Consider the following 13,047-nt stretch of genomic DNA (forward strand, 5'->3'; position numbering starts at 1 on the left):
GTTTGTTCAAGAAGTGGTTGAAGGAACTGGAGATATTTAGCCTGAAGAAATTAAGGGTTAGGAGGGCATTACAACTTTATTCTGGTATTTGAAAGGTCATTATGTGGAAAGGGAATTAAATTTCTTTTCCTTGGCCCTTGAGAATTTTGGCTCAATATAAGGAAAGACTTTTTAACAGTTAGAGCTATCCAGAAATGGAATGAACTGCCTCGGGGAATTGTGGGTTGCCCATCAGTAGATGGCGATATTGTAGACGGAGGAGATTCCTGTTCAGGTACTGGTTGTGTTAGATGGTTGATGGGATCCTTTCCAACTCTGAGATTCTATGTTTCTGTCAGAACTCCAGAAACCTGCATTGAGGCATATGTTGTCTAATTGTGGCACATAGTAGGTACCATAGAGGTACTGGGTGATCCATATGAAAGCTAGTGAGGTATTTGCATCATTATGGAGGTCATAGCTAAGCATGTGAGTGGAAGAGAATAGTCACAGAAGTAACATGTCTAGACTGGGCAGGGTAAAAGGAAGCCTCTTTGATCAACTTCATGGAAGAGGCGAAAGCTCCCAACAACTCTTTGGTTTAAAGTTACAGTCTGTAATTGTAGACTTTTTTTTTTTTTAGGGCTTCAATATTTTACCCAAGAATTGACCTTCCCTTAATGTATTGGAGTATGTAATTTGTGGAGACTGTCAGGAATTTTACCTGACAGTTTAATTCACAACTCAACTTGCCTCCAAATAGACCTGCCCCTATCCTATTTGTAAGATAATGCACTTATAAGCTGTTTCTCTTTATTTAGAAGAAGATGATTCATGCTCATTGCTAACAAAGGAGAGCAGCCACAACAGCAGCTTTGAGATGATCGGCTCCATGATTGCTCCCTATCAGCCTTGCAACAAGCCTTCGGGCCGTGGCACCAGCTTCATCCCTGGGCTGGGGGGAATCCGATCCCCCTCTCCTGGGTTGTTTCGAGCAAGTTTGATAAGCTCTACTTCCAAGGTAAGATGGTGATCGTTTTCCCACTCTCCTCTCTATCTCAGTTCCCTGGACTTCATTACTAAACAAAGAGTGGCAATGCCAACTGAATTCCATTGCTTTGTTTCTCAGTTTGGGTGCACTTGGAGAAGTTCTCAGCCTCCATCTCTTTGTAGTGGCTGTCCCCGAGGTGTCTCAGTTCTTTCTTATCTCCACCTCAGAATCCCTGCCTTCTTCAAAGCACTGCTTAGGTGTGATGAGGCCTTTCCAGATTAACACCAGTTATTATAGCACTCTCTCCTTCTTGAAACTACTTTGTCTATATACTTGGTACTTATTTATGTAATCTTGGATTTCCCTAGGAGAACAGTAAGTTCCTTGAGGGCAGACACTATTTTGTTTTGGTCTTTGTCTTCCCAGCACTTAGCACAATGACTTGTACATAGTAGGTGCTTAATAAATGCTTGTTGAATAGACTTTGAGAACCTAAAATGTCTCCTTATCCTTTCTGCCTCCTCACCATCCCCAACATACACATCAGAAATGAGCCCCAGCCAGCCTTCCTTCATTTTGGAGGCGTCTTCCTTTCTTCTTTTCATTGCTGTACGTTGTCCTCTAAACTGTAATTTCCTGGGAGTGGAATAAATGTTTCTTATAGTAGCTTCTGTTGTTGTCATGGTGGTGAGTGACATTTGTAAAACGTTTTGTTTTTGTTTGGTTTTGTTTTGCTGCCAGAGTTCAGGGAAGCTGTCTGAGCCTTCCCTTCCCATAGAGGATTCCCAGGAGCTGTATAACGCCTCCCCGGAGCCTAAAACTCTCTTCCTGGGAGCAGGAGACTTCCAGTTCTGTTTAGAAGATGACACTCAGAGCCAACTGTTAGATGCAGATGGGTAGGTAGTCTTATGTTCCCGTGGGTGGGAATGCTGGTTGGGTGCCGCTTCATTTTGTTAAAAATAAAGTGAATTTCTGTCACTCCATCTGTGCTGAGTGCCGACTTCTGAGAAAGAGAAGGTGTGTGGACCGCTAGGATTGTGCTCTGAAAGTTTGAACAAAGTCTTCTACAGATAGATGACAACATGTAAATAGACCTTGCTAGCATGGTTTCTTTGATGGCTGACTTCTTTGAATCGCACAGGTGGTATTCTGTAAATAAATAAAATATCCCTGCATCCTTCCTACTATTTTGTATGGTCACTATTTCATTAGAGTAAGGATTGACAGGGTTCTGTCATGTTAAGTGGACATACCATCTGGCCTGCACAGGCCTCTTGGAATGAATGTATGCTTTGAAACCCAGCCTATTCCTTTTCCTTTAGGATAGCTTTTTCACCAACATATTTTCTTCCCTCTGTTGGATTAATAAGAGATTGAAGTTTGGGGTTTTAAAATCCTTTTGTTTTGAACTGAAACCCGTTTTTTGTGCCATATACGAAGAAAGAGGCAAGTTAAAAGTTTTGTCATGGATGCTTTAGGTCATTCCTTCAACAGATATTTAATTAAGCACCTACTTGGAAATGGAACACTGTACTAGCCACTGAGGGGGAATGGAAAGTTTAGTTTTACCCCCAGAGAGCTTATACATCCTATTAGTGGGGATGAGATAACTACAATGTACCATATTTCATGAAAAGCATTTTATAAAGAGGCAGACAAAGTGCTGTGTGAGATCTCGGGGAAGATGCTGGATCATTGGATCTCCCCTGGTAATTAACACAGGGTCTGGTATTTCTAGGTTCTTAAATGTGGGGAATCACCGAAATAAATACCAGGCTTTGAAATCACGGGTGCCATTGGCCAGTATGGATGAGAATGCCATGGATGCCAACATGGACGAGTTGTTGGATTTGTGTACAGGAAAGTTCAAGTCTCAGGATGAAAAACCTTTACCTGAGAAGGATGACAGAAAGGAGGACATGGAAGAACTTCTGGGTCTTTGTTCAGGGAAATTCACTTCTCAGGGTAAGTACTAAGAACTAAGTAAGTACTGCTAGTGTTTTAAGTCTAACCATAGCCTAGTATCTGCTTCAGAAGAAAATCTTCACATTTCTTGGGGGTGATGAGGTCCTCACATACAGTAGTGTTTCTTTCCAGAACTGATGTTATATTTTCCTCTCATCTGAAGTTTTGGTTTCCTCAGCATGATAAAGCAGCAGCTGTAAATTTTTGAAAGAATAGGCTGTGATTTGTGATTCTCTGCTTGTTTACTACCTGTGATAATTGGTTGGGGGGGGGGGGCAGGGTAAGGGGTGCTGGCCCTTTGGTTTGCTTACTTTGAGATCTGTTGAGCTAGCCATTCTCTGCTTATAGATGAGGAAATATTCCTTGGTAACAGATCTTCCTTTTGCTTTTTGTGATAATAGGTTCTTCAACTCCTGCTCCTTCAGAGTCCTCCAAGCAGGAGAAGGAGATGAGCATTGATGACCCCATGGCTGAAGCCCTGGCTCTTTGTTCAGGCTCCTTCCCAACAGACAGGTGAATCCTCTTGATTATTGGGAGCTTGGGATACCCTGGTCATCCTTGGACTTGGAATCCCAGGACTATTCCTAGGCCTGGGGGGCTCTCGTTATCCTGTGGACTCTGTCCCCTGAGATAGGGAGTTAGCTTTTCAACACATCAGTGTCACACTTTTGCACAGGGAGGTATAAGTGGCAGGAGGGTGTTTTAGTAGTTTCATTTGTGTTAGAGAAGAGAGTTAGCAGAAGCAGGGAGCCTCATTAGCTGTCTTCTGAAATAACCATAGTAATAGGAGCAGGCTTGAAGCCAGGAATTTAAATTCCTGGTTTGGTTGATTGCCTTTCAGAGCTTATTTATTGATTTGCATTTCAGGGAACGGGAAGGTGAAGAAGAAGAGGAGGAGTTTGGTGATTTTCAGCTTGTCACTGATAGCAATGTGTTTGATAGTGAAGAAGTAAGTACCACGACTTTACAGAAATGATTGCCTATCTTAACATGGATACACATTGAAGTTTTCCTCCCGCCCAAATATTTGAGGGCCCCAAGTTTGGTACTATGTCAGAAGCAATTCTATAGATCGAAATGTTTGACTGTTTGGGCAGAAGATGATTTCAAAGCTGGCTTTGATGAAAAACGCGTTTCAGTGTGTTTAGCTTAGGGTGTGTCTCTTTTCCATGGCAGGAGGAGCATTCTGAATCAGACAATGAAGCTTCTGAAGGTCAGGAGGATGGTGATGAAGCTTCTGAGCTGGAGGCCCATGAGGAAGATGATGAAGATGATGAGGAAGAACTCTTGAAGCAGTCCGAAAGACAAAGAAGGCAAATGTAAGGGGTCCTGCTCACTTTTGTCACCACATGGGCCCACTCATAGGATGTCCCTTGGGAACCTCATGGCTTCATTGGCTTAGGTTTATATTTGTGAGTTAGCAGGTTCCTACTGGGGGAAATGGGCTTCCTCTAAAATAAGGCCTCCATTCCTCTTGAGTAACATTTAACTTTTTCTTTCAGTTCTCATAGACTCCTAAGATTTTGAAAGGGTTTTACAGATTATATAGTCCAACCTTCCACAAACTGAAGGATTTTTTTCTCTAACCTGCCTTCTAGATGGTTGTTCAGATTTTCCTTAAACACTTGCAATGATGAGTAGCTCTGTGGTAAATGAAAGGAGTACTAAACTTAGAGTCAGGAGAATCTGACTGAGTCCCAGATCTGACACTTTCAAGCCCTGTTATTTTTGGCACATCACGTAACCTCCTGTCTCTGAGCTTCAGTTTTCCTCATCTATAAAATAGGAATAATCATAATAATACTTGTTTGTGCTTGCAGTCATACATACCTCACAGGTTAGGGTAAGGAAAATATTTCATAAATCTTACGCATTATATAAAGGTGAATAGTTATTATTGTATTTCTAGACAGCTCTACTTGGTAAAAAAAAAAAATTTCTTCCTTTCCACTGACCCAAAAATCTGTTCCTTGTAACTTCTATACATGAGTCCTATTTTTGCCCTCTGAAGCTACAGAGAATCATTCTAAGCTGTCATCTTCATGTCGTTCCTCCACCTGTTAAGTCATGTCTTCGCTCAGCTAAAGCATCCCTAATTCTCTCAGCTCTTTCTCACAGGACATGGTCTTCAGTTCCCTCAGCTCCCCCACCCTCCATGTGCTCTGGTTTGTTTTGCTTCCTACAATGTGTCCATTACTAAACACAGTACTTCAGTACTTCACCAGCACACAACAGAGTGAACTGTTGCCTCCCTTGATCAGAATACTATGTTTTTTTTAATGTAGTATACTATTATATTAGGGTGTTGTTGTTTTTTTAAATAGCTTGGTCACCTTATTGACATGGATAGATAGAGCTTTAGTCCACTAAAAATGCCAGAAATATTTTCACCTGAACTGCCCTTTGTTTAGTCATTTCATTAGTGTCTGACTGTCTGTGACCCCATTTGGGGTTTTCTTGGCAAAGATACTGAAGTGGATTACCATTTCCTTTTCCAGCTCGTTTTACAGATGAGAAAAACTGAGGTAAATAGGGGTAAGTGACTTGTCCAGGGTCACACAACATTAGGTCAAGTCTTGTACTGGTGCTGGGGATAATACCTTCCACGAGGTTAGACTGAGCACATTGCACTGTAGATGTTTGAACCTTCCAAAGTTGAGAGATGGTAGGAAAGCTATGGCCGAGGATTTCTCCCAAAGTTCTATAACAGCACTGATTACACCAGGAGTGGGCTGCTGAGCCAGTGGGCCAGTGGCAGAAGACAGGCTGGAAGATATGCAGGGTCCGGACCCAAATCAGGAACAGTGTCTGGGGACAAGGGCAGAGATACCTAGGATCAAGCTGTACAAGTTTAGTACTGACATGCCCAACAGAAGGAGGTGTTTGCCCAAGACTTGACTCAAAGTGCTGTATGAAGCAATGAATTGTCATTGGGTACAAGTATATTTTTATGCTCCCTACTATTTAACTTTTTCTAAATTTGCTCGAACTATGTAGCTTTTGCCCCTTATTTTGCTCATTATTACAACCATACCTTCAAATGTCAATCATCATATCCTCCCTGTCTCCTATGTATAAAATTGATTTTGGTGACCCAGATGGAGGATTTTACATTTACCCCTGATTTTTTTTGTACTTCTACTTTTTTTAAAAAATCATAATCTAGACCAGGGGTTGGCAAATGGTAGCAGACTGTACAAAAACAGGTGGCAGGCTAGATTTGCCATATTTTGCCAACCTCTGATCTATACTGTCACAGTATTTTGGAACCTTAATTCTGTCATCTGCTATATTGGCTGTCCCAATTATCTCATTATCTAAGCTGCACCCCTGATAAGTTTGCTTTTCATTCTGGTTGTTGATAAAAGCCTTGAGCAGGGCAAGGCCAAGTACAGAGCCAGCCCCATTGTACAAATAAAGGATGAGCCTTTGGCTCCAGGATTTAGTGGCAAACTCTGATAGTGACCTCTAGCAAATCTATTGTCAGTGAGAGCCGAAGACAGGGTTGCTGTGAAAAACAATGGAGTCCAAAGGCCTGGGTTTAAGTCACCTCTGTGACCCTGGACAAGTCACTTCCCTTCTCTGGCCCTCAGTTTCCTCTTTTATAAAATGACTTCTGGGATTGATCTAAAAATCTCTCAGGTCTCTTCTTGGTCTGAAATCTTATGCTCTTTGAGCTCATTTCTCATGAAGGCTGGGGTGGAGATTAGGGGGAGGATGAACAGTATCATTCAAGGAGCTGTGAAAGGAAAGCCTTTGTACCACCTGCCTGTATTCTCTGTTTCTATTTAGTTCCTCTCACACCCATTAAGCCTCCCTTGATGTACTGTAATTGAAAGCAAAGTATAGTTGGTTTGATCGTCCAGCAGGTACTCTGATTAAAAGGTGGCCCATTGGGGATGGGAAAGAGTCTGCTGTTTTCCCCAGTGGTTCCTTACGGCTGTGTGTGTGTGTGTGTGTGTGTGTGTGTGTGTGTGTGTGTGTGTGTGTGTGTGTGTTTGGCTTTATTTTAACAGCCTTCAAATTGCTCTGTAGGAGGCTGAAGAGGTACCTGGAGGATGAGGCAGAGGTGTCGGGGAGTGAAGTGGGAAGTGAGGATGAGTACGATGGGGAAGAGATCGATGAATATGAAGAAGATGTAATTGACGAAGAGCTTCCTTCTGCTGAAGAACTGCAGGACCAGGTCAACAAAATACACATGTCAGTATCCAAGCAGGGCAAGAATGAGGGTCTTAAGAGATTTTTCCTTTAGTCAGATTGTTGATTCTGACCTTGACTTTGTGATTTCTGTAGGAAAGCTGTGTTAGATGATGACAAACGACAACTGCGCTTATACCAGGAGAGGTACCTTGCTGATGGAGACCTGCACAGTGATGGCCCCGGACGAATAAGGAAATTCCGTTGGAAAAACATAGGTGAGATTTGGGGGCAAAGAATGTATGCTTTGTGGATTTCCATCCTATTTGAGAGGAAAGTGGGAAGCCAGATGTCATACTAGAGAAAATGCCTGGTCCTTGGTAGCAATCCATCTTTTCTTGCAGTGGTTTGGTAAGTTCTACATTCATACAAATGAATTCACGTTTTCTACAAGGGAGTTTTTAATCTCTTAAGATTAGAGAAAACTGACCCCCATGACTCTCTTGATTTAGACGATGCTTCCCAGATGGACATGTTTCACAGAGACTCCGATGACGATCAGAATGAAGAACAGTTTGATGAAACAGAAGCCAAATGGAGGAAAGAGCGGATTGAGCGAGAACAGTGGCTTCGGGACCAGGTACTAAGTCTATGGGAAATTTACTAGATCTTTTGTCACAGCCTTTAAGTGAAAAAGCACTAATCTCAGATTCACAGATTGCTATCGAGTTTCTTAATCTCTGTGGGCCTCAGAATCCTCGTCTGCTGGATTAGACTAGAGAGTCTCTGTGGTCCTTCTCTATGTTAAAGTTCTGTGACGGCAGGAACCATCATCGGTGCCCTCCAGTAGTTTAGAGCAGCATCTCCTTGGGAAGCTCTGTTCATGGCATGAGCTTCTTTGGTTTATAGTAGATCTTAGCCCCTGAAGTCTTTGTTCTAGGAAGTAGCCATCTCCAGCTACTCCCATGGAGTATTGCTTCATCAAACTTAGGCAGCCAGAAGAAATACAGAAACACATTTGTCTGTCAACCTGTTGCTTAAAACAAATTGCAAAATAGAAGTTCAGTAGCCCTGATCTCATAACCCCAAGTTTGACAGGGCAGCCCTTTGGGGAGCTCTGGGAAAGTCGTGTGATTTTTTTGCTGATGGCATATGAATTTTATTTTCAGGCTCAGCAGGGGAAAATTACAGCTGATGAGGAAGATCAAATTGGAGAAGAGAGTCAGTTTATGATGCTGGCTAAGAAAGCCACTGCCAAAGCACTTGAGAAGAAAGGTAAGCTGCCTGCCCACCCTTTGGGGCCAGTCTGCTTGGAGTGGTCATGGAAGACCAGTCCAGGCTGAAGGAACTGTGGCATCTTAGTTTTGGGGGTCATGAGAGACTTGTAGTTTTCATTTTTCTGGTTTATTTGCCTAATATTCCCCAAGCATATTTCATCAAATAAAAATGAGGCTATACGTAACCTCAGCACAATTCCAAGCTGTTAAGAGGGTTGTGTGGGCACCATTCTAGTCTTGGAAGGAAAGGAACTCTGGGAAAATCAGGGCTACCATCCATTTTTCAAGAGCCTAAGTGCTGCTTTGTTCCCCAGGCTCAGGTCTGCTGCAACCTTTAGTCACATCACATTTCCTTAGGGCTCTGTCACCTGTGAGTTTTGCGTTCCACAGTGCGATGAGGAGGGTTCTTGTGACTAGAGTGTTACAGGGAGGGAGGTGTCTCCTTTATCCTTAAAACAATAATAAATCTCATGCTCCCGTATTGATATAAGTGTTACCAAGCCTCTCCCTCCCAACAGATCTATTACTGTGGATTTCTTATGGTCACTTACTCTAGTCTTAGCCACCATTATAAAATTATCACAGCGCCTGCCTCCAGGTTCATAGGATCGCATGTTTAGAGCTGAAAAGTATTTCTTGCCGTCTTCCATCCACCTCTGGTTTATTTGCATGGTTGGCTAGACAGTTAGGACTTAAAAGCTCATGTATGCAGCTTTGCCCAGAACAGGTTTCTTTCTGTGCCATTGCCAGGTAAGAAACATGTCCATTTTTCTCTGTTTCTAGTCAATCGTGTCCCTGTTGCTCAAGAAGCAAAATCCTTGCCCAGAAGCCCCTTTGAAGCTATCAGGCCTGGAAGTGCCCACCAGGTTGGTTGCTCCCTCCCTCTTCTCATTCTCACTGCAGTCTGACTTCCAACCTCATCATTTCACAAGACTGCTCTCTCCAGAGATACCAATAATCTCTTAATGGCCAGATCCAATGATCTTTGCTGAGCCCTCACCCTTCCTGATCTGTCTAGCCTCTCACCTCGTTGATCCCCCTCTTCTCCTAGATACTCTCTATTCTCTAGGTTTTTGAGACACTATTCTTTCTTATTTCTCTTTCTACTTCTCTGACCAATCCTTCTCTGTCTCCTTTGCTGACTCTTCATCCAGGTGATGCCTGCTAGCCTCAGGAATCCCTCATGGTTTTGTCTTTTGCCCTTGTGTCCCCAGTGCTTAGCACTGGTGCATAGTAGGTGTTTAAGAAATGTTTGTTGACTGACTGAATGATATTCAGGCAAGCCGTATGTTGTCACAGCTTGGGGCTTCCTCTTCTTGAGTTGATGGTGGGAGGATGGAGACTGTAAACTTTGCTTTACTTTGTTAGAGGTAGATAGGCGCTGAAGCAAAATCTGTACCATTTCTTCAATGAAGCTGTTGGGCCTTGGAAAGGGAGTGTTAACAAAACCAAAAGAAATGGAGGCTTCCTCCCCATTCACCCTGTGCCCACAGTTTGGGGCATTCGTTGCCCACCCAGGCTCTTTTGTCTTTCTTCTCAGCTAAGGACAGGCTCCCTGCTGAATCAACCCAAAATTCTGCTCCAGAAGCTGTCAACCCTCTCTGACCTCAACCCTACTGCTCCTCGAAACTCCAGGAATTTTGTCTTCCACACACTCTCCCCAGTCAAGAATGAGGAGGCAAAGGAGCCTTCTAAGCCTCAGGTAGGGAAAGAAGTGAGCAGGTGTGGGAAAGGCCCTGCCAGAGGGAGTCCTAGAGGAACCACTCCTATCATACTTGACTTCTGAATTACATTTCCTGCTTTTGTAACGCAGGCTGCTGTGACAGGGGCTGACCCTTTGGCCTCAGAATTCCCATATCCCCAGAGCACTGTTACAGCATGATCAGCATATTGACCTGCCCAGAAAATGTTATTTTGTTTCATTGTTAACCTATTTCCATTTAAGGGGCCTTCCAGTTAAGAGTTAGGTCCTATGGTATTTGTTTTACTGACTCCCTCTCTGTCTTGTAGGTGAAGAGAAAGGGCCTCCCTTTGGCCTCCCCGTCTCCCAAGCACCTCAAAGCAGACAGCACTTTAGGATCAAACCGGAGCATCTTTAAGTACTTAGAAAGCTAATTTTTTTGGGATTTGGTGCCAACAACCAGCTGAGTTGAAGAGTCAGAATCAGAAGTCATCTTGGGACATTCCTGGCACCAATGGTTGGAATCCATTTCTTCTCCATCTTTCTCTTCTCTTTTCCCAGTCAGCACATTAAGAAGAAACTTTGAAGGCTGAGTCTGGAACTTTCTGCATACACAGCTTACCTTTACTGCCTTATCAGGCTCTGGATTGGCTGCAGGTCTGCTGCTGCTGTGTTTGGGATATTGGTTCTGAGACAGGTGACCCAAACTCTCCTCCCTCTGGTGCCCAATAGACCATGTCCAGACAGAGGCCTACACTGACAGGAGGGGGAAGGTAGAGAGAGAGGGATTATAATTTAAAGAAGTCTGGTATTGAGGAAGAAACCAGTGTTAATAACTGGCAGTGATAGTCACCATGTTAGAATTCTGTTCCTTTCCAAAAGATTCAGAGTGATAGACCTTCAGAGACTGGTCTTATAGATGTCATTGAACCCCTCTGTCCCTCTACATATCTACATACCCACCCTTATTACTCTCCTTAAATTAGCTTGAAATTTTCAGAAATTTGCCTTTGCTGTTTTTATGGTACAATCTTGAAAAAGATTCTTCTCCCAGCACTCAGGCCCTCACCCTGGTGGGGGTGAGATTGATAAGGAGAGGAAATAGGGCAAAGTCAGGGTAATATTTCAAGCCTGGTGGCATGTGGCAGGGAGAACCTTGCTCCTTTTTCCCTTAAATTCCCGACAAGACAGGAAATCTTTTCACCTGGATCAAAATCACCCTTCCCAGTTCAGAAGAGGTTTTCTAGGCTTTCTCCTTCTCACTCCCCAGAAGAGAATCTGCCCACATACTTAATTGTATTTTTCCAGGGCTGAATGTGTGGCCCTTTCCTGACCAGGGCAGGGGCATTTTATCTTTAATCTGAGAGACAGCCACTGTGCCCTTCCTGCTAAAGATAGTTTTTCTCTTTTGTCAGACTGTAGGAGCTTTGTGGTTGAAGAGAACTGTCCAAGCCTCCTTCTTCTCTCTTAGCCACCCAAGGTTCCCACAGTTTTTCCCCTGACCTGAGGAGCTGGGCTACTCCAAAGAGAAAACCTCTGAATGTCTGGGAAGGTGGCTCAGACTGAACTGTTCCATCCAGGGAAGAGCTCCCTCCTGCACATGAGTTCAGCTGGCCTCATTAGGTCTGGGCTTTCAGCGCTTTCCAGCACTAATGATTCTGAAGTCTTGGGCAAAGAAAGCTATTTGTATATTTGTAATTTTATTGGGGGGAGATGTATAGAAATGTCTTAATGCAGATAGAGTTTGTAATAAATGTCAGTGTGTGACCCATTGAACAATTTTTAAAATTCTGAGGTCAGATACGTGTCTCTTTTCAGAACACATCTGCCCCATTTAAAAGACTGCAAAGAATATCTCATCAATGAGCTATGCCCTTAGCATGCTGGTCCAGAGAGCTGCTGCCATTTTCCCTTTGTTGGCATCTTAGAATCACTGAAAGATTTCCTGATTGGATGCCAGGCTCTCAGCCAGCCTTTCTTTCTTGGATTTTGTATCTTTCAAGCCTGTTCTTCGTATCCCGAGCAGTTTGTCTCTGGCTTCCTTCCTTACTCCTGGTTCCCCATCCCTTGCTGTGGCTCAAATTTTTTTCTTCTGTAGAGAATACTAAGGCCAAGCATCTTCAGCTTCCTAGGTTGGGAAAGAATGGGGTACTGAGGCCTGGTAAATGATTGATTCCTTCCCCAGAGTAAGTGGTACCATGTGGAAAAGCCTGATCCAAGCCAGGTTTCTAGTCCTGGGCAGGGAAGCTCCTTCCTCTCTAACCCGCTCTCTGAAGACCACTCTTCCACCCTGACAGTTGCATTCCTTTTTTTTTTCATATGGCTGAACAGAATGAGTATTTTCTGCCCCTTGTGGGAGAGGGAAGATTCAGACTGAGTCACTAACATAGAAGTTTGTAAGCATTTATTAAGTGCCTACCATGTACCAGTCACTGTGTTAAGCACTGGGGACACATGTGAACAAGAAAAGACAGTCCCTGCCCTCAAGGAACTTACAATCGAATGGGGGAAAGACCCCCCAAAAGAAGCTGAAAAGAGGGGGGAGGAGAAAGGGAAGGTATCCAATGTGGAGGCATGGTGGCAGCCCAGAGTTGTGCCAGCAGAATGAGAAATAAGCTGTTCTGAGCTGTGCTTCCTGCTTAAATGGAATCTACCCTCCAGTCATTTGAGACCAAGGGTGGGATAAGGTAGTCTCCAGACTGATGGGATCTGGTGAGATGTCCCAGTCATGAGCTTCCTGGGACAGAGGAGTCCCAAATTAGTGCGGTGCATTGAGAGGAGGTCGAGGTAGGGGCCAACTCAGCCAGAACCTCTGTCACGAACTTGTGAAATTGTTTGTGCTGCCTGCACCTGGTGCCTGGGGTGGGGAGAGAAGATGATGCCATAAGGTGTGGTATTTCCATCCCAATCTTGGGCATTCAACTTTAATTACTTTAGATACAGCAGATCTTCCTTTTGAATTTAGTTGGAGAGTTATGGGGAAAACAGCTACTCTGCCATCTTGCCGCTCATAATCC

At 43.7% G+C, this 13,047-nt stretch overlaps 1 protein-coding gene across 2 annotated transcripts in view; it reads left to right on the forward strand.

Moving 5' to 3' along the window:
* Positions 1–11,818, forward strand: part of CLSPN (claspin) — a 38,201-nt gene extending 26,383 nt beyond the window's left edge. For both annotated transcript variants that reach the window (XM_072610068.1, XM_072610069.1), the window contains exons 13-25: positions 801–1,000; positions 1,712–1,866; positions 2,709–2,935; positions 3,337–3,448; positions 3,803–3,884; positions 4,112–4,254; positions 6,971–7,135; positions 7,229–7,350; positions 7,585–7,712; positions 8,242–8,347; positions 9,133–9,215; positions 9,890–10,051; positions 10,360–11,818. In XM_072610068.1, the coding sequence (XP_072466169.1) occupies positions 801–1,000; positions 1,712–1,866; positions 2,709–2,935; positions 3,337–3,448; positions 3,803–3,884; positions 4,112–4,254; positions 6,971–7,135; positions 7,229–7,350; positions 7,585–7,712; positions 8,242–8,347; positions 9,133–9,215; positions 9,890–10,051; positions 10,360–10,464 (1,790 nt within the window). In that variant the 3' untranslated portion in view covers positions 10,465–11,818. The remainder of the gene's footprint in view (positions 1–800; positions 1,001–1,711; positions 1,867–2,708; positions 2,936–3,336; positions 3,449–3,802; positions 3,885–4,111; positions 4,255–6,970; positions 7,136–7,228; positions 7,351–7,584; positions 7,713–8,241; positions 8,348–9,132; positions 9,216–9,889; positions 10,052–10,359) is intronic.
* The last annotated feature ends 1,229 nt before the right edge of the window (positions 11,819–13,047 follow it).

This window comes from Notamacropus eugenii, chromosome 5 (genome assembly GCF_028372415.1).
Source record: "Notamacropus eugenii isolate mMacEug1 chromosome 5, mMacEug1.pri_v2, whole genome shotgun sequence".
In the NCBI taxonomy this organism is placed as follows: Eukaryota; Metazoa; Chordata; class Mammalia; order Diprotodontia; family Macropodidae; genus Notamacropus; species Notamacropus eugenii.